Source organism: Oncorhynchus mykiss, chromosome 25 (genome assembly GCF_013265735.2).
Source record: "Oncorhynchus mykiss isolate Arlee chromosome 25, USDA_OmykA_1.1, whole genome shotgun sequence".
NCBI classification, from domain to species: domain Eukaryota; kingdom Metazoa; phylum Chordata; class Actinopteri; order Salmoniformes; family Salmonidae; genus Oncorhynchus; species Oncorhynchus mykiss.
Genome location: NC_048589.1, coordinates 42,835,810 through 42,858,673, shown reverse-complemented (window position 1 = coordinate 42,858,673; position 22,864 = coordinate 42,835,810). Strand labels below are relative to the sequence as shown.

Genomic DNA, 22,864 nt, shown 5'->3' with positions numbered 1-22,864 from the left:
ATGGCAGGAAACTTGGCCCCCAGGATGTACTGGGCCGTACGCTCTACCCTCTGTAGTGCCTTGCGGTCGGAGGCCGAGCAGTTGCCATACCAGGCAGTGATGCAAACCATCAGGATGCTCTCGATGGTGCAGCTGTAAAGGCTAGTTGTTCTGAGTATAGAGGCTCGTAGATCTGAGTTGCAGCGTATACAGAAGGCTAGTTGTTCTGAGTTGCAGCGTATACAGAGGCTAGTTGTTCTGAGTTGCAGCGTATACAGAGGCTAGCTGTTCTGAGTTGAAGCGTACACAGAGGCTAGCTGTTCTGAGTTGCAGCGTATAGAGGCTAGCTGTTCTGAGTTGCAGCGTACAGAGGCTAGCTGTTCTTTGCTGAGGAGGTCAAGGTGGAAAATGGTGGAAATTCAAAATACCCAGAGATGCTTGTGGAGATCATGAAACATATTAAGCTGATAAATCAGTGGTTTTTGGCTCAAACTCAAAGGCAGCGTCTCAAATGGCACCGATTCCCCGTAACGTGCACTACTTTTGACCGGAACCCTATGGGCCCTATGGGAACCTTATGGGCCCTATGGGAATCTTATGGAACGCTATGGGCCCTATGGGAACCTTATGGAACCCTATGGGAACCTCATGGAACCCTATGGGAATCTTATGGAACCCTATGGGAACCTCATGGAATGCTATGGGAACCTCATGGAACCCTATGGGAACCTCATGGAACCCTATGGGTCCCGGTCAAAAGTAGTGCAATGTGAACAGGGAATAGGGTGCAATTGAGACGCAGCCAATAGCGTCAACTCAAGAGAAGACAGACCTACATACTTTTGAGGGGTTGTAATACCTTTATTTTATCAAAACAACCAACATAGAAAGTCACTAGTTATCTGAGTGTTCTTCCATTTTATTGTTCCCCCCCCCCAAAAAAAAAAAAATTAATTACCACTTCTCTGAGGGGTTACCTAATGATTCATTGAGACTGCATCTTTAACATGTTTTGGGGAGTATGAGGATATATCATTTAATATTATTTGACTATTTTATCTCAGAAGTATGGGTGGAAATAATTTTCCAGCAGTTGACTGTGGAGGATAATCCTAGAAAAATGTAGAGCTAATTTGACAGAGTTGGCGAGAGGTAAAGCTTTTTAATGTGCAGTTGTTTTTACAACTTTGTAAATATATATTTGTATTTAATAATTTACAAACCAAATCATATACCTTTATATCATAATAGCAAAATTGGTAGACACTTTGGACAGTACTTCCAGAACTGCCTTAATTATTATTAAAATATCACCCATTTACACACACACTACCAGTCTGAAGTCTGAACACACAGACTCATTCAAAGGGTTTTCTTTATTTTTTTAAAACTATTTTCTACATTGTAGAATAATAGTAAAGACATTAAAAACTATAAAATAACAAATAATGAATCATGTAGTTGCCAAAAAATGTAAATATATTTTATATTTGAGATTCTTCAAAGTAGTCACCCTTTTGCCTTGATAACAACTTTGCACACTCTCGGCATTCTCTCAACCAGCTTCATGAGGTAGTCACCTGGAATGCATTTCAGTGAATAAAAGTGAATTTGTGGAATTTCTTTCCTTCTTAATGTGTTTGAGCCAATCAGTTGTGTTGTGACAAGGCATGTGTGGTATACAGAAGATAGCCCTATTTGGTAAAAGACCAAGTCCATATTACGTCAAGAACAGCTCAAATAAGCAAAGAGAAACGACAGTCCAGCATTACTTTAAGACATGAAGGTCCATCAATACGGAACATTTCAAGAACTTACATTTTTCTTCAAGTGCAGTGGCAAAAATGATCAAGCGCTATGATGAAACTGGCTCCCATGAGGACCGCCCCAGGAAAGGAAGACCCAGAGTTACCTCTGCTGCAGAGGATAAGTTCATTAGAGTCACCAGCCTCAGAAATTGCAGCCCAAATAAATGCTTCACAGAGTTCACGTAAGACATAACAACTGTTCAGAGGAGACTGGGTGAATCAGGCATTCAGTCGAACTGCTGCAAAGAAACCACTACTAAAGGACACTAATAAGAAGACTTGTTTGGGCCAAGAAACACGAGCAACGGACATTAGAGAAATCCGTCCGTTGCCCCGATGAGTCCAAATTTGAGATTTTTTGGTTCCAACAGCCGTGTCTTTCTTTGTGAGACGCAGAGAAGGTGAACGGATGATCTCCGCATGTGTGGTTCCCACCGTGAAGCATGGAGGAGGAGGTGTGATGGTGCTTTACTTTACTGTCTGATTTATTTAGAATTCAAGGCACACTTAACCAGCATGGCTACCACAGCATTCTGCAGCGATACGCCATCCCATCTGTTTTGCGCTTAGTGGGCGTATCATTTGTTTTTCAAAAGGACAATGAACCAACACACCTCAAGGCTGTGTAAGGGCTATTTGACCAAGAAGGAGAGTGATGGATTGCTGCATCAGATGACCTGGCCTCCACAATCACCCGACCTCAACCCAATTGAGATGGTTTGGAATGAGTTGGACTGTAGAGCGAAGGAAAGCAGCCAACAAGTGCTCAGCATATGTGGGAAGTCAATCAAGATTGTTGGAAAAGCAATCCAGGTGAAGCTAGTTGAGAGAATGCCAAGAGTGTGCAAAGCTGTCATCAAGGCAAAAGGGTGGCTACTTTAAAGAATCTAAAATATATTTTGATTTGTTTAACACTTTTCTGGTTACTACATGATTCCACGTGTGTTATTTCATAGTTTTGATGTCTTCACTAATATTCTACAATGTAGAAAATAGTAAAAATAAAGAAAACCCCTTGAATGAGAAGGTGTGTCCAAACTTTTGACTGATACTGTGTGTGTGTATTTATATATATATATATATATATATATATATATATATATATATATATATATATGTATAGCACTGCATGTTTAATACATACAACAGTGTTATATGTGTCCAAATAGCACCCTATTCCCTACAGTGTACTATATTTGACCAAGGCTCTGGTAGGGATCATAGGGATTAGGGTGCCATTTTGCCGGATCAGACAGATTATCGTGAAGGCCTATGGCTAAAATGAAAGAATACAAAACATAACATTTAGAAAGTCCTACATCCCCCCCAATAGTCCAACCAGTCATATTTAGAAGAGATGTTCTCCTTCAATCACATACGCGTCACATGACACAGCTATACCCAGGAGTCATTCACACACACACAGTTCCCTCTTTGTTCAATGCATAAACCGTTTTCCCCGTTAGCAATATACCGTGGCAGACAAAGTTACAAAGACCGAGTGAGTGGGAGGGACACCGCGGGCATTGAACAGCAAGTCCTGATTCTACCTCATCTCCTTAAAAGGAGATTTCTTTCTGTTGCTCAAACAACCAAAAACGTGTGTACCAACGCAGATTTTCCCCTTTAACTTTAATAGTGTCAACGAAATATCAACCCGACAACAAACTGACAGTTAAATCAGAGAGGGTCTGCCTGACATGTCCTGCTGTTTGGAGGTTAGAAGAACCATCATCCTGTGTAGATGTTAGTAGAACCATTATCCTGTGCAGAATTTAGTAGAACTCTCGTCCTGTGCAGAATTTAGTAGAACCCTCATCCTGTGCAGAATTTAGTAGAACCCTCATTCTGTGCAGAAGTTCGTAGAACCCTCATCCTGTGCAGAAGTTTGTAGAACCCTCATCCTGTGCAGAAGTTCGTAGAACCCTCATCCTGTGCAGAAGTTCGTAGAACCCTCATCCTGTGCAGAAGTTAGTAGAACCCTCATCCTGTGCAGAGGTTAGTAGAACCCTCATCCTGTGCAGAATTTCGTAGAACCCTCATCCTGTGCAGAAGTTAGTAGAACCATCACTGAGGGACTGTTGGAAGAAAGCACTACACAGTAATAACGGTCCTCCTCCATCTCAGTCTGTGTATACGCTCCTCCTGATTGGATGAGGAGCTTTGCGTGACAGGCCGTGGCTCCAATCACTGCTTGAGTAAGTCTTTGAGCACCTGCCCGCCACTCTCAGCGGAGACGGGCACGGGGGTGAAGGTAGGCAGGTTGTCTGAGATGGGTTTCATTAGGAGGTGGTGGTGTCCTCCCGACGCGCTGGAACTACCGCTCCCATGATGCATCAGCGGTACGGCCGCAGAGCGGGGAGCCAGGAAAGGGTTGGACTCCCCGGCTGCTCTCTGTCCCCTGCCGGCTGCCGCCCCTCCTGAGGAGGAAACAGAAGTTAGAGGTCAGAGGTCGGAATAAGCTGGAGGCGGCAGGGGTTGAGATGGCCCGGAACCTTGAGATTTGTTTGTTAACTTAAGATGTAAACAAACAAGTCTCTACAGAGGTTCTGGCTAGGGGTGAGACTGAGGGCAGAGGAGTCTGGGTAGAAGGGTCCAGGTATGGTTGATATTCTGAACCATCCTACTGGGAGAAACTGCTGCCGTGCTGTCTCCCACTGTAAATCATCCCATGCTCTCACTCAACCCTGGCCAGGTTATTCATATTTCATGCAATGAGTTGCATGGGTTCTTCTGCCCTCAGTCTCAACCCTAGTCAGAACCATTGCTACACTGCCCGCTAAACTTCACCCTGGAACAATATTACCATGACAACATTACCTCACCCTGGCACAACATTACCATGACAGCATTACCTCACCCTGGAACAACATTACCATGACAGCATTATTTCACCCTGGAACAATATTACCGTGACAGCATTCCCTGGAACAATATTACTATGACAGCATTACCTCACCCTGGAACAATATTACCATGACAGCATTAGCACACCCTGGAACAATATTACCATGACAGCATTACCTCACCCTGGGGAAATATTACCATGACAGCATTACCTCACCCTGGAACAACATTACCACGACAGCATTACCTCACCCTGGAACAATATGACCATGACAGCATTACCTGGAACAATATTACCATGCCAGCATTACCTCACCTTGGAACAATATTACCATGACAGCATTACTTCACCCTGGAACAATATTACCATGACAGCATTACCTCACCCTGGAACAATATTACCATGACAACATTACCTGGAACAATATTACCATGACAACATTATTTCACCCTGGAACAATATTACCATGACAACATTACCTGGAACAATATTACCATGACAGCATTACCTCACCCTGGAACAATATTACCATGACAGCATTACTTCACCCTGGAACAATATTACCATGACAGCATTACCTCACCCTGGAACAATATTACCATGACAACATTACCTGGAACAATATTACCATGACAACATTACCTGGAACAATATTACCATGACAACATTACCTGGAACAATATTACCATGACAACATTACCTCACCCTGGAACAATATTACCATGACAGCATTACCTCACCCTGGAACAATATTACCATGACAGCATTACCTCACCCTGGAACAATATTACCATGTCAGCATTACCTCACCCTGGAACAATATTACCATGACAGCATTACCTCACCCTGAAACAATATTACCATGACAGCATTATGTCACCCTGGAACAATATCACCATGACAACATTACCTGGAACAATATTACCATGACAGCATTACCTCACCCTGGAACAATATTACCATGACAGCATTACCTCACCCTGGAACAATATTACCATGACAACATTATTTCACCCTGGAACAATATTACCATGACAGCATTACCTTCAGGTTGTTGAGCCCAGGCTGAGCTGGTGGTCCTCCCAGGAGGCGGGGCACTGAGAGGTTTGATGTCATAGACAGGAAGTCTGGGGGCAGGGAGCGCCGGCCTAGACTCCACCTCCAGGAACTTTACAAACATCTCAGAGAACGACTGGAAAATAACAGAAGAGATCAGAGAAGTATTACCAGAGAAGAACAAAAGAGAACTACCGGAGAAGAACAACAGAGAACTACCGGAGAAGAACAACCAAGAACTACCGGAGAAGAAAAACAACCAAGAACTACCGGAGAAGAAGAAGAACAACCGAGAACTACCGGAGAAGAAGAAGAACAGAGAACTACCGGAGAAGAAGAAGAACAGAGAACTACCGGAGAAGAAGAAGAACAGAGAACTACCGGAGAAGAAGAAGAACAGAGAACTACCGGAGAAGAAGAAGAACAGAGAACTACCGGAGAAGAAGAAGAACAGAGAACTACCGGAAAAGAAGAACAGAGAACTACCGGAGAAGAAGAAGAACAGAGAACTACCGGAGAAGAACAAGAACAGAGAACTACCGGAGAAGAAGAAGAACAGAGAACTACCGGAGAAGAAGAAGAACAGAGAACTACCGGAGAAGAACAACCAAGAACTACCGGAGAAGAAGAAGAACAACCAAGAACTACCGGAGAAGAAGAAGAACAGAGGACTACCGGAGAAGAAGAAGAACAGAGGACTACCGGAGAAGAAGAAGAACAGAGAACTACCGGAGAAGAAGAAGAACAGAGAACTACCGGAGAAGAAGAAGAACAGAGAACTACCGGAGAAGAATAAGAACAGAGAACTACCGGAGAAGAATAAGAACAGAGAACTACCGGAGAAGACAAACAACAGAGAACTACCGGAGAAGACAAACAACAGAGAACTACCGGAAAAGACGAACAACAGAGAACTACCGGAGAAGACGAACAACAGAGAACTACCGGAGAAGAACAACAGAGAACTACCGGAGAAGAACAACAGAGAACTACCGGAGAAGAACAACCGAGAACTACCGGAGAAGACGAACAACAGAGAACTACCGGAGAAGACGAACAACAGAGAACTACCGGAGAAGAAGAACAATAGAGAACTACCAGAGAAGAACAACAACAGAGAACCACCAGAGAAGAACAACAGAGAACTACCGGAGAAGAAGAACAACAGAGAACTACCAGAGAAGAAGAACAACAGAGAACTACCAGAGAAGAACAACAGAGAACTACCGGAGAAGAACAACAGAGAACTACCGGAGAACAACAGAGAACTACCGGAGAAGAACAACAGAGAACTACCGGAGAAGAAGAACAACAGAGAACTACCGGAGAAGAAGAACAGAGAACTACCAGAGAAGAACAACAGAGAACTACCGGAGAAGAAGAAGAGCAGAGAACTACCAGAGAAGAACAACAGAGAACTACCGGAGAAGAAGAACAGAGAACTACCGGAGAAGAAGAACAGAGAACTACCGGAGAGGAACAACAGAGAACTACCGGAGATAAAGAAGAACAACCGAGAACTACCGGAGAAGAAGAAGAACAGAGAACTACCGGAGAAGAAGAACAACAGAGAACTACCGGAGAAGAAGTAGAACAGAGAACTACCGGAGAAGAAGAAGAACAGAGAACTACCGGAGAAGAAGTAGAACAGAGAACTACCGGAGAAGAAGAAGAACAGAGAACTACCGGAGAAGAAGAAGAACAGACAACTACCGGAGAAGAAGAAGAACAGAGAACTACCGGAGAAGAAGAAGAACAGAGAACTACCGGAGAAGAAGAAGAACAGAGAACTACCGGAGAAGAAGAACAGAGCACTACCGGAGAAGAAGAACAGAGAACTACCGGAGAAGAAGAAGAACAGAGAACTACCAGAGAAGAACAACAACAGAGAACTACCGGAGAAGACGAACAACAGAGAACTACCGGAGAAGACGAACAACAGAGAACTACCGGAGAAGACGAAAAACAGAGAACTACCGGAGAAGAAGAACAGAGAACCACCGGAGAAGAACAACAGAGAACTACCGGAGAAGAACAACAGAGAACTACCAGAGAAGAACAACAGAGAACTACCGGAGAAGAACAACAGAGAACTACCGGAGAAGACGAACAACAGAGAACTACCGGAGAAGAAGAACAGAGAACTACTGGAGAAGATCAACAACAGAGAACTACCGGAGAAGAAGAAGAACAGAGAACTACCGGAGAAGAAGAACAGAGAACTACCGGAGAAGAAGAAGAACAGAGAACTACCGGAGAAGAAGAACAGAGAACTACCAGAGAAGAACAACAGAGAACTACCGGAGAAGACGAACAACAGAGAACTACCGGAGAAGACGAACAATAGAGAACTACCGGAGAAGAAGAACAACAGAGAACTACAACAGAGAACTACCGGAGAAGAAGAACAACCGAGAACTACCAGAGAAGAACAACAGAGAACTACCGGAGAAGAACAACCGAGAACTACCGGAGAAGAACAACCGAGAACTACCGGAGAAGAACAACCGAGAACTACCGGAGAAGACGAACAACAGAGAACTACCGGAGAAGAACAACAGAGAACTACCGGAGAAGAAGAACAACAGAGAACTACCAGATAAGAACAACAGAGAACTACCGGAGAAGAAGAACAACAGAGAACTACCAGAGAAGAACAACAACAGAGAACTACCGGAGAAGACGAACAACAGAGAACTACCGGAGAAGAACAACAGAGAACTACCGGAGAACAACAGAGAACTATCGGAGAAGAACAACCGAGAACTACCGGAGAAGGCGAACAACAGAGAACTACCGGAGAAGAAGAACAACAGAGAACTACCAGAGAAGAACAACAACAGAGAACCACCAGAGAAGAACAAAAGAGAACTACCAGAGAAGAACAACAGAGAACTACCGGAGAAGAAGAACAACAGAGAACTACCAGAGAAGAACAACAACAGAGAACCACCAGAGAAGAACAAAAGAGAACTACCAGAGAAGAACAACAGAGAACTACCGGAGAAGAAGAACAGAGAACTACCGGAGAAGGCGAACAACAGAGAACTACCGGAGAAGAAGAACAACAGAGAACTACCAGAGAAGAAGAACAACAGAGAACTACCAGAGAAGAACAACAGAGAACTACCGGAGAAGAACAACAGAGAACTACCGGAGAAGAAGAACAACAGAGAACTACCGGAGAAGAACAACAGAGAACTACCGGAGAAGAAGAACAACAGAGAACTACCGGAGAAGAAGAACAGAGAACTACCAGAGAAGAACAACAGAGAACTACCAGAGAAGAAGAAGAGCAGAGAACTACCAGAGAAGAAGAAGAGCAGAGAACTACCGGTGAAGAACAACAGAGAACTACCGGAGAAGAAGAACAACAGAGAACTACCAGAGAAGAAGAACAACAGAGAACTATCAGAGAAGAACAACAGCAAAATTATTCAGCCCCCTTAAGTTAATACTTTGTAGCGCCACCTTTTGCTGCGATTACAGCTGTAAGTCGCTTGGGGTATGTCTCTATCAGTTTTGCACATTGAGAGACTGACATTTTTTCCCATTCCTCCTTGCAAAACAGCTCGAGCTCAGTGAGGTTGGATGGAGAGCATTTGTGAACAGCAGTTTTCAGTTCTTTCCACAGATTCTCGATTGGATTCAGGTCTGGACTTTGACTTGGCCATTCTAACACCTGGATATGTTTATTTTTGAACCATTCCATTGTAGATTTTGCTTTATGTTTTGGATCATTGTCTTGTTGGAAGACAAATCTCCGTCCCAGTCTCAGGTCTTTTGCAGACTCCATCAGGTTTTCTTCCAGAATGGTCCTGTATTTGGCTCCATCCATCTTCCCATCAATTTTAACCATCTTCCCTGTCCCTGCTGAAGAAAAGCAGGCCCAAACCATGATGCTGCCACCACCATGTTTGACAGTGGGGATGGTGTGTTCAGCTGTGTTGCTTTTACGCCAAACATAACATTTTGCATTGTTGCCAAAAAGTTCAATTTTGGTTTCATCTGACCAGAGCACCTTCTTCCACATGTTTGGTGTCTCCCAGGTGGCTTGTGGCAAACGTTAAACAACACTTTTTATGGATATCTTTAAGAAATGGCTTTCTTCTTGCCACTCTTCCATAAAGGCCAGATTTGTGCAATATACGACTGATTGTTGTCCTATGGACAGAGTCTCCCACCTCAGCTGTAGATCTCTGCAGTTCATCCAGAGTGATCATGGGCTGCTTGGCTGCATCTCTGATCAGTCTTCTCCTTGTATGAGCTGAAAGTTTAGAGGGACGGCCAGGTCTTGGTAGATTTGCAGTGGTCTGATACTCCTTCCATTTCAATATTATCGCTTGCACAGTGCTCCTTGGGATGTTTAAAGCTTGGGAAATCTTTTTGTATCCAAATCCGGCTTTAAACTTCTTCACAACAGTATCTCGGACCTGCCTGGTGTGTTCCTTGTTCTTCATGATGCTCTCTGCGCTTTTAACGGACCTCTGAGACTATCACAGTGCAGGTGCATTTATACGGAGACTTGATTACACACAGGTGGATTGTATTTATCATCATTAGTCATTTAGGTCAACATTGGATCATTCAGAGATCCTCACTGAACTTCTGGAGAGAGTTTGCTGCACTGAAAGTAAAGGGGCTGAATAATTTTGCACGCCCAATTTTTCAGTTTTTGATTTGTTAAAAAAGTTTGAAATATCCAATAAATGTCGTTCCACTTCATGATTGTGTCCCACGTGTTGTTGATTCTTCACAAAAAAATACAGTTTTATATCTTTATGTTTGAAGCCTGAAATGTGGCAAAAGGTCGCAAAGTTCAAGGGGGCCGAATACTTTCGCAAGGCACTGTTTCTCTGTGTGTGTGTGTCTATATCTCTGTGTGTGTGTGTCTATATCTCTGTGTGTGTGTGTCTATATCTCTGTGTGTGTGTGTGTGTGTCTATATCTCTATGTCCATGTGTCTATATCTCTGTGTGTCCATATCTGTGTGTGTCCATATCTCTGTGTGTGTGTGTGTGTGTATGTGTGTGCATAATGTCCATATCTCTGTGTGTGTGCATAATGTCCATATACTCACGTTGTTGAAGCCCCCCTGTCCTACTCCAGGTCTCTGTGGTGTGTTGGGGACACTCTGTACAGCTCTGCCTCCCAACCAGCCGGACACCCAGCCGCCGACACCATGGCCTCCCTCCTCCTCCAGCAGCTACAGGGACATAGGTTAGAGGTCAGAGATCACGATTAGTCAGGGACAGAGTGAGGTGACCACCGAGAGCCGGAGTCGACTCCAACAGAATTGATTCCTCGACCACCGAGAGCCGGAGTCGACTCCAAAAGAGTTGATTCCTCGACCACCGAGAGCCGGAGTCGACTCCAAAAAATCCTGGAGTCATTCCATTTCACAATACCCCATAATGACATCACAATAACCCACAATGACAAAGTGAAAACATGTTTTTTTTATAGACATTTTAGCAAATGGGTTGGGTTTGGTAAGAGAAGACTGACTGGGTTGGGTTTGGTAAGAGAAGACTGACTGGGTTGGGTTTGGTAATGGGTTGGCTAACAGAAGTCAGAAGGTAACAGACGTTTGGTAACAGACGACAGAATGGTCAGAGAGTACTTGTCTTTTATGCATATAGCAACACCATCACCTTTAATCATAGTAACCATCAATGCCAATGTCTTTGTCGGTGATTGTTTTTTGAGCCACGTTTCAGAAATCTTGCAAAACACGAGTCTGTGGTTTTTCCTCTCTCCAAATATTCACAAAAATCAAGTTTGGGAAGAAGACGACTCCCATTTATGTGCAGAAACGTCCGACTGTTTAATCCAGATGGTAGAAATGTCGGGATCTGGATTAGACCTGGATTAGACCTGGATTAGACTGCACATTTCCTGACAGTAAAAGCAGCAACAAATAATGGCAAGTCTAGATGGGATTTTACACCATTTGGACTCACAGCCAGTACAAGAACCTTCATCCAGAGGAACCCGTCTTCAGCACTACGTATTTCAAAAGGTGCATGCAGTTCAGAGGTATGGTTATGTACCAAATAAACACTCCAGACATGGGGCGGCAGGGTAGCCTAGTGGTTAGAGCGTTGGACTAGTAACCGGAAGGTTACAAGTTCAAACCCCCGAGCTGACAAGGTACAAATCTGTCGTTCTGCCCCTGAACAGGCAGTTAACCCACTAGGCCGTCATTGAAAATAAGAATTTGTTCTTAACTGACAAAAAAAATAAATAAATGTAAAACACAAGTGTGCAGTTTCTCTCATGTAGAATGAAGAAAACGCCAAGGAGCAGAAAGAGGAAGTAAGGAGAGGAGGGGGAGAAAGTGGTAGAAAAGAGGAGGAGGGGTGTTGTCAGTCACCTGGTTGACCTCATCCTTGTCCAGTCCCAGGACACTACCCATGAGCCTCAGCACCTCGGAGCGTTTGGGTTTCGGGGTGTGGAAGTATCCCATGAACAGGTTCCGCATCAGAGCCCTGAGCAGACAGAATATAAAGAAGAGTTAGCAGCCATGTCTGAGCCAGAAACAGCACGTAGGGGAGGAGCCTATCTCGTGTTACTGTAGCGTGAGGCAGCTTGATGTACAAGTACAACCCCCTGGACCACAAAGAGTCATTACACAGCCATGGGGAAATTAACACGGCCTACAATCTACTGCATATAGCTCTATTAACACAGCCTCTATTACATATCTCTAACACAGCCTACAATCTATCATATATATCTCTATTAACACAGTCTACAATCTACTACATATATCTCTATTAACACAGCCTACAATCTACTACATATATCTCTGTGTGGTGGGCGATATCAAACGGCATTTTTTTCAACACTCGTTTTTTTGAAGAAATACATTATGTCGTTAACGCTGTAAACTTCAGCAGTTATAATCACAACCTCTGATCAATTTACATGAAAGATGAAAGATGTAATTAAATACCAGGGATGAGGCTCAATTCCAAATGAAGTCAGACAATTCAGGAAACTGAAATACCAATTCAATAAGACCGAAAAGGAAAAACAATTCATTTTTTAAAAGTTAGTCCATCTTTTAATTATACATTCAAATCACTTCCTGAATTGAATGACTTTCATTTGAATTGCCTCCAGCCCTGTTAAATACACCATATTTAGTCAGTGTAGTGTTAAATACACCATATTTAGTCAGTGTAGTGTTTAAATACATTTAGTCAGTGTAGTGTTAAATGCATCATATTTAGTCAGTGTAGTGTTTAAATACATCATATTTAGTCAGTGTAGTGTTTAAATACATCATATTTAGTCAGTGTAGTGTTTAAATACATCATATTTAGTCAGTGTAGTGTTGAAATACATCATATTTAGTCAGTGTAGTGTTTAAATACATCATATTTAGTCAGTGTAGTGTTGAATACACCATATTTAGTCAGTGTAGTGTTTAAATACACCATATTTAGTCAGTGTAGTGTTAAATACACCATATTTAGTCAGTGTAGTGTTGAATACACCATATTTAGTCAGTGTAGTGTTTAAATAAATCATATTTAGTCAGTGTAGTGTTGAAATACATCATATTTAGTCAGTGTAGTGTTAAATACACCATATTTAGTCAGTGTAGTGTTTAAATACACCATATTTAGTCAGTGTAGTGTTAAATACACCATATTTAGTCAGTGTAGTGTGTTAAATGCATCATATTTAGTCAGTGTAGTGTTAAATGCATCATATTTAATCAGTGTAGTGTTTAAATACATCATATTTAGTCAGTGTAGTGTGTTAAATACACCATATTTAGTCAGTGTAGTGTGTTAAATGCATCATATTTAGTCAGTGTAGTGTTTAAATGCACCATATTTAGTCAGTGTAGTGTTAAATGCATCATATTTAGTCAGTGTAGTGTTGAACTTACTGGTCTACTTGTCCCTCTGTGCTATTCAGCAGGTTCATCAACTTGTCCTGAGACTCTTCCAACATCTCCTGCCTCACATCAACTGTAACACACACACACACACACACACACACAGTTTTATACGCTGCAGCTCCTCAGAAGTCTGAAGCGTGGTTAGTTTGGCTATACCTCAACAGCCGTGTCCCAGAGACAGCCGTGTCCCAGAGACAGCCGTGTCCCAGAGACAGCCGTGTCCCAGAGACAGCCGTGTCCCAGAGACAGCCGTGCCACAGAGATAGCCGTGTCACAGAGACAGCCGTGTCACAGAGACAGCCGTGTCCCAGAGACAGCCGTGTCCCAGAGACAGCCGTGTCACAGAGACAGCCGTGTCACAGAGACAGCCGTGCCACAGAGATAGCCGTGTCACAGAGACAGCCGTGTCACAGAGACAGCCGTGTCCCAGAGACAGCCGTGTCACAGAGACAACCGTGCCACAGAGACAGCCGTGCCACAGAGACAGCCGTGCCACAGAGACAGCCGTGCCACAGAGACAGCCGTGTCACAGAGACAGCCGTGTCACAGAGACAGCCGTGTCACAGAGACAGCCGTGTCACAGAGATAGCCGTGTCACAGAGACAGCCGTGTCACAGAAAGCTTCAGTCATCAGGGAGGCAGATCAGGGCATGTTGGCCATCAGGACAACATTCAGCCTGGTACACACTTTATTTCCCATAAGGCCCTGGTCAGAAGTAGAACACTTTATTTCCCATAAGGCCCTGGTCAGAAGTAGAACACTTTATTTCCCATAAGGCCCTGGTCAGAAGTAGAACACTTTATTTCCCATAAGGCCCTGGTCAGAAGTAGAACACTTTATTTCCCATAAGGCCCTGGTGGAAGTAGAACACTTTATTTCCCATAAGGCCCTGGTCAGAAGTAGAACACTTTATTTCCCATAAGGCCCTGGTCAGAAGTAGAACACTTTATTTCCCATAAGGCCCTGGTCAGAAGTAGAACACTTTATTTCCCATAAGGCCCTGGTGGAAGTAGAACACTTTATTTCCCATAAGGCCCTGGTCAGAAGTAGAACACTTTATTTCCCATAAGGCCCTGGTCAGAAGTAGAACACTTTATTTCCCATAAGGCCCTGGTCAGAAGTAGAACACTTTATTTCCCATAAGGCCCTGGTGGAAGTAGAACACTTTATTTCCCATAAGGCCCTGGTCAGAAGTAGAACACTTTATTTCCCATAAGGCCCTGGTCAGAAGTAGAACACTTTATTTCCCATAAGGCCCTGGTCAGAAGTAGAACACTTTATTTCCCATAAGGCCCTGGTGGAAGTAGAACACTTTATTTCCCATAAGGCCCTGGTCAGAAGTAGAACACTTTATTTCCCATAAGGCCCTGGTCAGAAGTAGAACACTTTATTTCCCATAAGGCCCTGGTCAGAAGTAGAACACTTTATTTCCCATAAGGCCCTGGTCAGAAGTAGAACACTTTATTTCCCATAAGGCCCTGGTGGAAGTAGAACACTTTATTTCCCATAAGGCCCTGGTCAGAAGTAGAACACTTTATTTCCCATAAGGCCCTGGTCAGAAGTAGAACACTTTATTTCCCATAAGGCCCTGGTCAGAAGTAGAACACTTTATTTCCCATAAGGCCCTGGTCAGAAGTAGAACACTTTATTTCCCATAAGGCCCTGGTCAGAAGTAGAACACTTTATTTCCCATAAGGCCCTGGTCAGAAGTAGAACACTTTATTTCCCATAAGGCCCTGGTCAGAAGTAGAACACTTTATTTCCCATAAGGCCCTGGTGGAAGTAGAACACTTTATTTCCCATAAGGCCCTGGTCAGAAGTAGAACACTTTATTTCCCATAAGGCCCTGGTCAGAAGTAGAACACTTTATTTCCCATAAGGCCCTGGTCAGAAGTAGAACACTTTATTTCCCATAAGGCCCTGGTGGAAGTAGAACACTTTATTTCCCATAAGGCCCTGGTGTAAGATAAAACACTTTATTTCCCATAAGGCCCTGGTGGAAGATAAAACACTTTATTTCCCATAAGGCCCTGGTGGAAGATAAAACACTTTATTTCCCATAAGGCCCCGGTCAGAAGTTCCTTCATGCTCTCTCCCACCTTGTTTTTTGAGCTCTTCTAGCTGTTCCTCCTTTAGGTCCAGCTGGTCAGTGAGTCTGGAGGCTGAGTCCAGAGCAGCATTAGCCTCATCTAGGTTGATCTGAGAGAGTGACACAGCGAGAGACAGAGAGGGCGAGAGAGACAGAGCGAGAGCGAGAGAGACACAGAGCGAGAGAGACACAGAGCGAGAGAGACACAGAGCGAGAGAGACAGAGAGCGAGAGACACAGAGCGAGAAAGACAGAGAGAGAGAGAGAGAGAGAGAGAGAGAGACAGAGAGAGAGAGAGAGAGAGAGATATGATAAGTAGACCAATAAGTCAGAATGTAACATTTATTTTTATTTATTTCACCTTTATTTAACCAGGTAGGCCAGTTGAGAACAAGTTCTCATTTACAACTGTGACCTGGCCAAGATAAAGCAAAGCAGTTCGACAGATACAACGACACAGAGTTACACATGGAGTAAAACAAACATACAGTCAATAATACAGTAGAAACAAGTTTATATACAATGTGAGCAAATGAGGTGAGAAGGGAGGTAAAGGCAAAAAAAAGGCCATGGTGGCGAAGTAAATACAATATAGCAAGTAAAACACTGGAATGGTAGATTTGCAGTGGAAGAATGTGCAAAGTAGAAATAAAAATAATGGGGTGCAAAGGAGCAAAATAAATACATACAGTAGGGGGAGAGGTAGTTGTTTGGACTAACCTGAGGACTATATGATTGAGGAGTGGATGTGTACTTGATGAGAGTTGTTCTGAAGTGTCCTACCTGAAGTGCTGAGGCCACGTCCTCCAGTTTAAGTGCTTTTCTTCTCCACTCGTCCTTCTCCCTCTTGTATTTATCGAGCTCTGACGAATACATGGCTTTCTCTTCTGTTGGGAGGAGAACACAGAGAGAAGAGGTTCATATCTTTATAAAGACCAGAAGAGCTCTATTTTCTCTGTCGGAGTTGATGTTGCTTTTAGATGAGACTGGTCCCAGATCTGTGTGTGGTATAGCATCAAGTTGGCTATAGAGCACAAACAGATCTGGACACCAGGCTATATAATCACTACAACCTCAGTGACTATAGAGTTGGCTCTACAGCACTAACAGATCTGGATACCAGGCTATATAATCACTACAACCTCAGAGACCATAGAGTTGGCTATACAACACTAATAGATCTGGATACCAGGCTATATAATCACTACAGCCTCAGTGACCATAGAATTGGCTATAGAGCACTAACAGATCTGGATACCAGGCTATATTCTCCCTACCGCCTCAGTGACCATAGAGTTGGCTATAGAGCACTAACAGATCTGGATACCAGGCTATATTCTCCCTACCGCCTCAGTGACCATAGAGTTGGCTATAGAGCACTAACAGATCTGGATACCAGGCTATATTCTCCCTACCGCCTCAGTGACCATAGAGTTGGCTATAGAGCACTAACAGATCTGGATACCAGGCTATATTCTCCCTACCGCCTCAGTGACCATAGAGTTGGCTATACAACACTAATAGATCTGGATACCAGGCTATATAATCACTACAGCCTCAGTGACCATAGAGTTGGCTATACAACACTAACAGATCTGGATACCAGGCTATATTCTCCCTACCGCCTCAGTGACCATAGAGTTGGCTATAGAGCACTAACAGATCTGGATACCAGGCTATATTCTCCCTACCGCCTCAGTGACCATAGAGTTGGCTATACAACACTAATAGATCTGGATACCAGGCTATATAATCACTACAGCCTCAGTGACCATAGAGTTGGCTATACAACACCAACAGATCTGGATACCAAAAATAAACAACATGCATTACAGCAGAGAGGCTAGCCTGGTCCCAGACCTGTTAGTGCTCTTACCAACTCCTACGGTCCTTATCATGGCATTACATCGATCATAGACGCCATCTACACAGCACAAACTGATCTGGGACCAGACCAGTGGAGGCCAGTAGTCTTGCCTTGCTGGAACTGCTCTAGCACCATCTGGAGGTTGGACAGGGACACGGCGTACTGGTTGACCTGGTCCCGTGCTGCTCTGAGCTGAGTCAAGGCCTCGTCTCTCTGCCTCACCGTTCCACTCAGCTGCTCCTGGAGAGACTCCACCTGGAGAGACGCCTGGTGGCTACGAGACAAACAAAGAAGAAGGATGTCTCTCGTTTTTCTGCTACCCAAACCTCGCTGCGTCTAACATCGAGTGGCTGCTGCCAACACACCGACTCAACTCTGGCCACTTTAATAATGGAAATGGATGTAAAATGTATCACTAGTCACTTTAAACAATGCTACTTAATATAATGTTTACATACCCTACATTACTCATCTCATATGTATATACTGTACTCAATACCATCTACTGCATCCTGCCTATGCCGTTCTGTACCATCACTCATTGATATATCTTTATGTACATATTCTTTATCCCTTTACACTTGTGTGTATAAGGTAGTAGTTTTGGAATTGTTTAGGTTAGATTACTCGTTGGTTATTACTACATTGTCGGAACTAGAAGCACAAGCATTTCGCTACACTCGCATTAACATCTGCTAACCATGTGTATGTGACAAATACATTTGATTTGATAGTGCAGAACACAAACTTTCAATTGGACGTACATTTCTGTGTGTTCGTGGACACGGGACAATAACGTTTTTATCCTTCTGTAACTCAACCAACACCAGTGATAAACAGACCATCTGTTTTCAAGGGGTCTTGTTCATTAGGGCCCCCAGAGTCAAAAAAATGTTTCAAGACGTTTCAAAAACGTTCAGATAGTACTTCCCTGTTTCATCTTCGTGCCTACTGAACATGTTTACCTGGTGCTCTCCACCTGACTGGAGGAAGTGGCCAGTCTGTCGTCCAATAGCGTGACTCTCTTGCGTAGTTCCGCCTCCCTGTCCTCCGCGGCGAGGACCTCCCGTGTGTAGGACTCCTCTATCTCCAGCAGGTGGTTACGTAGTCGGTCCAGCTCCAACTTCAACCGCTGCTCTCTGTCCTTCACATGCTGCAGCTGAGAGAGCGAGACAGGCGGTTCGAAAGAGAGGAGACAGACAGTTCGAGAGAGAGACAGGGAGAGAGAGAGGAGACAGGCGGAGCGAGAAAAACATACACAGAGAGAGAGCGAGAGCGAGAGATGTTTTTGAATAATAAAAGACCACCATTTCCCTACCAGAAACCCTGGACGGGCCACCATTTCCCTACCAGAAACCCTGGACGGGCCACCATTTCCCTACCAGAAACCCTGGACGGGCCACCATTTCCCTACCAGAAACCCTGGACGGGCCACCATTTCCTTAACAGAAACCCTGGACGGGCCACCATTTTCCTAACAGAAACCCTGGACGGGCCACCATTTCCCTAACAGAAACCCTGGACGGGCCACCATTTCCCTACCAGAAACCCTGGACGGGCCACCATTTCCCTACCAGAAACCCTGGACGGGCCACCATTTTCCTACCAGAAACCCTGGACGGGCCACCATTTCCCTAACATAAACCCTGGTGTGTGTGTCCATCAATCCTACCTCTGTCTGTATGGCTGTCGTCTCCATCTGTTTCTGTTTCAGAGCCAGCATGACCTGGTCTCTCTCCTGCTGGAATGCCACAGCTTTCTCCTGCATGGACCTCAGCTCGTTCAGGAGCTGGTTGAGCTCTCCAGACTTCTGGCTGTTGCCCTGGGAAACGTATCAATAAAAATGTATTTAAAAAAAATGTTGATCAAACAGCTGGTTCTGCTTCCCGCTCTTCTGACTGTTGCCATGGGACACCGCAATGGAACGGTCAGGTTATGAAAACACACACACACACCTGATAGGTGCAGTGAAAGTGTTGTTTTACAGGGTCAGGAAAAAATACATTATTGATCAGTTTGAGAAAAGATTTAACCAAGTGTTTGAAAATGTATTTAAACTATTTAAATAGCCTATTTTACTTATTTGATTGAATTTCTCTGTCCTTCACTAGATCTGTAATCTATTACTAATTATAAACTGGGTGGTTCCAGCCCGGAATGCTGATTGGCTGACAGCCGTGGTATATCAGACCGTATACCACGGGTATGACAAAACGTTTACTTACACTGCTCTAATTTACGTTGGTAACCAGTTTATAATAGCAATAAGGCACCTCAGGGGTTTGTGGTATATGGCCAATATACCATGGCTAAGGGCTGTATCCAGGCACTCCGCGTTGTGTCGTGTCTAAGAACAGCCCTTAGCCGTGGTATATTGGTCATATATCACACCTCCCTCTGGCCTTATCGCTTCAATAAAGGATTTGAGTTATGGCATTTTAAGTCCCCCAATGATCATTCTCCCAAAAATGTGTAGTTAGTAGTTTATAGTAACTGATTTTGTACAGTACAAACATCCTAACCTGTTCTCTGTCCTTGAGCATCTTCTCCATGGCGGCAGCCTTCTCCGACATGGCGCTCCTCTCAAACTCCTTCTCCCTCATGAGGAGGGACACCTGCATGTTGGTCTCCTGCAGGGCTCTGAACTCTGACTCCTTCTCCCTGCTCCGCTGGGCCACAGCCTCGTTCTCATCCTTCAATACAACACAACTTTATTTTACCAGGTTTCAGCCAACAACGGAAATATATCTTAATATATCTTATATCTCTCAATCCCCTCCAGACAGCACACTTGACCCTCACACACAAGGGTCAAGCTGCAGTCTAGTGCCACTGGATAGAGAGCATGTTGTGGGTTTAAGGGCCTTGCTCAAGAACCCAACATCTTTAGGATGACCTCCACATCTTAGCAGCCCTCCAGATTTCAGGTCAATCCAGCCCAGGATTCGAACTGGCTATCTTCCGGTTAAAAGTTTGAACTCCTGAGCCGCTGGGCTACCTACCTTCAGCTTCCTGGTATCCATCTCCAGGATAAGAGCTCGCTCCTTCAGGTTGGTCACGGCTTGTTTTAACACCTCGTTGTCGCTCTCACGGTTCCTCAGGCTCTCACTCACCTGGATAAATAAACAAATGCACAGATTGAATGGCTGCTAGAACATCCTACCTTTGCACCTATGTGGACACTCAAAATGGCTGCTAGAACATCCTACCTTTGCACCTATGTGGACACTCAAAATGGCTGCTAGAACATCCTACCTTTGCACCTATGTGGACACTCAAAATGGCTGCTAGAACGTCCTACCTTTGCACCTATGTGAACACTCAAAATGGCTGCTAAAACGTCCTACCTTTGCACCTATGTGGACACTCAAAATGGCTGCTAGAACATCCTCCTTTGCACCTATGTGGACACTCAAAATGGCTGCTAGAACATCCTACCTTTGCACCTATGTGGACACTCAAAATGGCTGCTAGAACGTCCTACTTTGCACCTATGTGGACACTCAAAATGGCTGCTAGAACATCCTACCTTTGCACCTATGTGGACACTCAAAATGGCTGCCAGTCCACCATTTATGACATAATTCACTTGAATTGACCGTTGTACTCATTCTAATGAAGGGGTCATTAGTCACTTGATTCAGTTGCAACTGAATATAGATTTTATTTACGGTTACATTTAAGTCTTAATAGCGCACACGCTGTGCCTTCCTCATATATCACACACACACACACACACACACACACACACACACACACACACACACACACACACACACACACACACACACACACACACACACACACACACACACACCTGGGTGAGTTGATCTCCTTTAGTCTTGATGAGCAGGTCTTTCTCCCTGACAGAGCGCTGCAGAACGTCCAGTCTCTCTCTGACCTGTCTGGCCTCCTCGGCGTGGCCTCGCTGCTCGCTGTCTGACACCTGGGCTGAGTTACACAGGCGGTGGTTATTCTCCTGCAAGGTCCTGATCATAGTCTCCCTCTCAGACAGGAGGGCTCTCAGAGACTCCAACTCCTGTCTCAGTCCTTCCTGGTTCCCTGGTGTTGCAGGTGCTGCCACCTGGTGTCTGGGAGGTTCCACTGCAGCAGGATGCTGGGCAGTAGACGTCAGGGCAGCAGACAGTGGGGTGACTTGGGGACTCTGCGCCACACTGTCCAGTTTCCCCAGGAGGACATCTTTAGTACTGCTCAGCTGGCTGATGGTCTGTTGGACGTGGGCTAGTTCGTGACTGAGACTGCCGAGCTTCCTCTCCTTCTGCTCATAGCTGTGGATCAGACGGCTGTAGTCCACGGAGAGAGTCGAGGTGCAGTCGTTGTCTGCATCCACCTACAGGATCAGAGACAAAACAGTCCTTTATTCATCCCAATAAGGCTGCTGAATGACGGATCACTAGTAGGTTCAGCGGGCTGGCCGACTCGTCACGTTGTAGTTGACAGAAGGGGTTGGGCGATGTCAACCTTTGTCCTATCGTGATCATGTACCCATAAAACACCCCAATTGGGAACCACCCCGCCCCCCCCCCCAAAAAAAAATAAACAGAAAACTCAGCTAAAAAAAAACACATGACAAAAGATTATGTTGTTGAAAGACTTTCCTTTCAAGTGGAGGAAGAGATCTGTCATGATGGACAGGCTGTCTACAGGGTCTATGGTGATGTCTATAGTCATCGTAGCATCTGTCAACAGACAGTGGGATGGGACGACTAATGTTCAGGTAAGCAGATATTTCAATAATGATTATTTGGACAAAATCAGGATTTCACAAGTTCTCACATCTTTCTAATTTGGGTTTCCGTTTAGGGTGACTTCGCCAATCGTTTGGGGTGACTTTGGGGTGACTTTGCCAATCGCCAATTGAGTTAGTACTTTATCTTAACATTATTACTGCTGGGCAGGCTCATTATCATTACATATGATACATGATTCATTACTATAATATATGATGATGGTTACCTGTCCCTGTAGCTTGTGGAGCTCCTCTACCAGCTGTCCAGATTCATTATATTACATATGATTCCCTATATTACATATGATTCATGATTCATTACTTTAATATATGATGATGGTTACCTGTCCCTGTAGCTTGTGGAGCTCCTCTACCAGCTGTCCAGATTCATTATATTACATATGATTCCCTATATTACATATGATTCATGATTCATGACTTTAATATATGATGAAGGTTACCTGTCCCTGTAGCTTGTGGAGCTCCTCTACCAGCTGTCCAGATTCATTATATTACATATGATTCCCTATATTACATATGATTCATGAT

General features: G+C 44.2%; 1 protein-coding gene across 1 annotated transcript in view; it reads right to left on the bottom strand.

Annotated features, from left to right (window-relative positions):
• Positions 1–3,404: 3,404 nt before the first annotated feature.
• Positions 3,405–22,864, bottom strand: part of trip11 (thyroid hormone receptor interactor 11) — a 57,789-nt gene continuing 38,329 nt past the window's right edge. The window contains exons 21-33 of the mRNA XM_036962313.1: positions 21,383–21,916; positions 20,568–20,678; positions 20,088–20,258; positions 19,238–19,387; positions 18,531–18,724; positions 17,676–17,839; positions 16,482–16,585; positions 15,710–15,809; positions 13,598–13,679; positions 12,068–12,182; positions 10,772–10,897; positions 5,680–5,827; positions 3,405–4,207 (exon numbers count right to left, since the gene is read on the bottom strand). Of these exons, the coding sequence (XP_036818208.1) occupies positions 3,975–4,207; positions 5,680–5,827; positions 10,772–10,897; positions 12,068–12,182; positions 13,598–13,679; positions 15,710–15,809; positions 16,482–16,585; positions 17,676–17,839; positions 18,531–18,724; positions 19,238–19,387; positions 20,088–20,258; positions 20,568–20,678; positions 21,383–21,916 (2,232 nt within the window). The 3' untranslated portion in view covers positions 3,405–3,974. The remainder of the gene's footprint in view (positions 4,208–5,679; positions 5,828–10,771; positions 10,898–12,067; positions 12,183–13,597; positions 13,680–15,709; positions 15,810–16,481; positions 16,586–17,675; positions 17,840–18,530; positions 18,725–19,237; positions 19,388–20,087; positions 20,259–20,567; positions 20,679–21,382; positions 21,917–22,864) is intronic.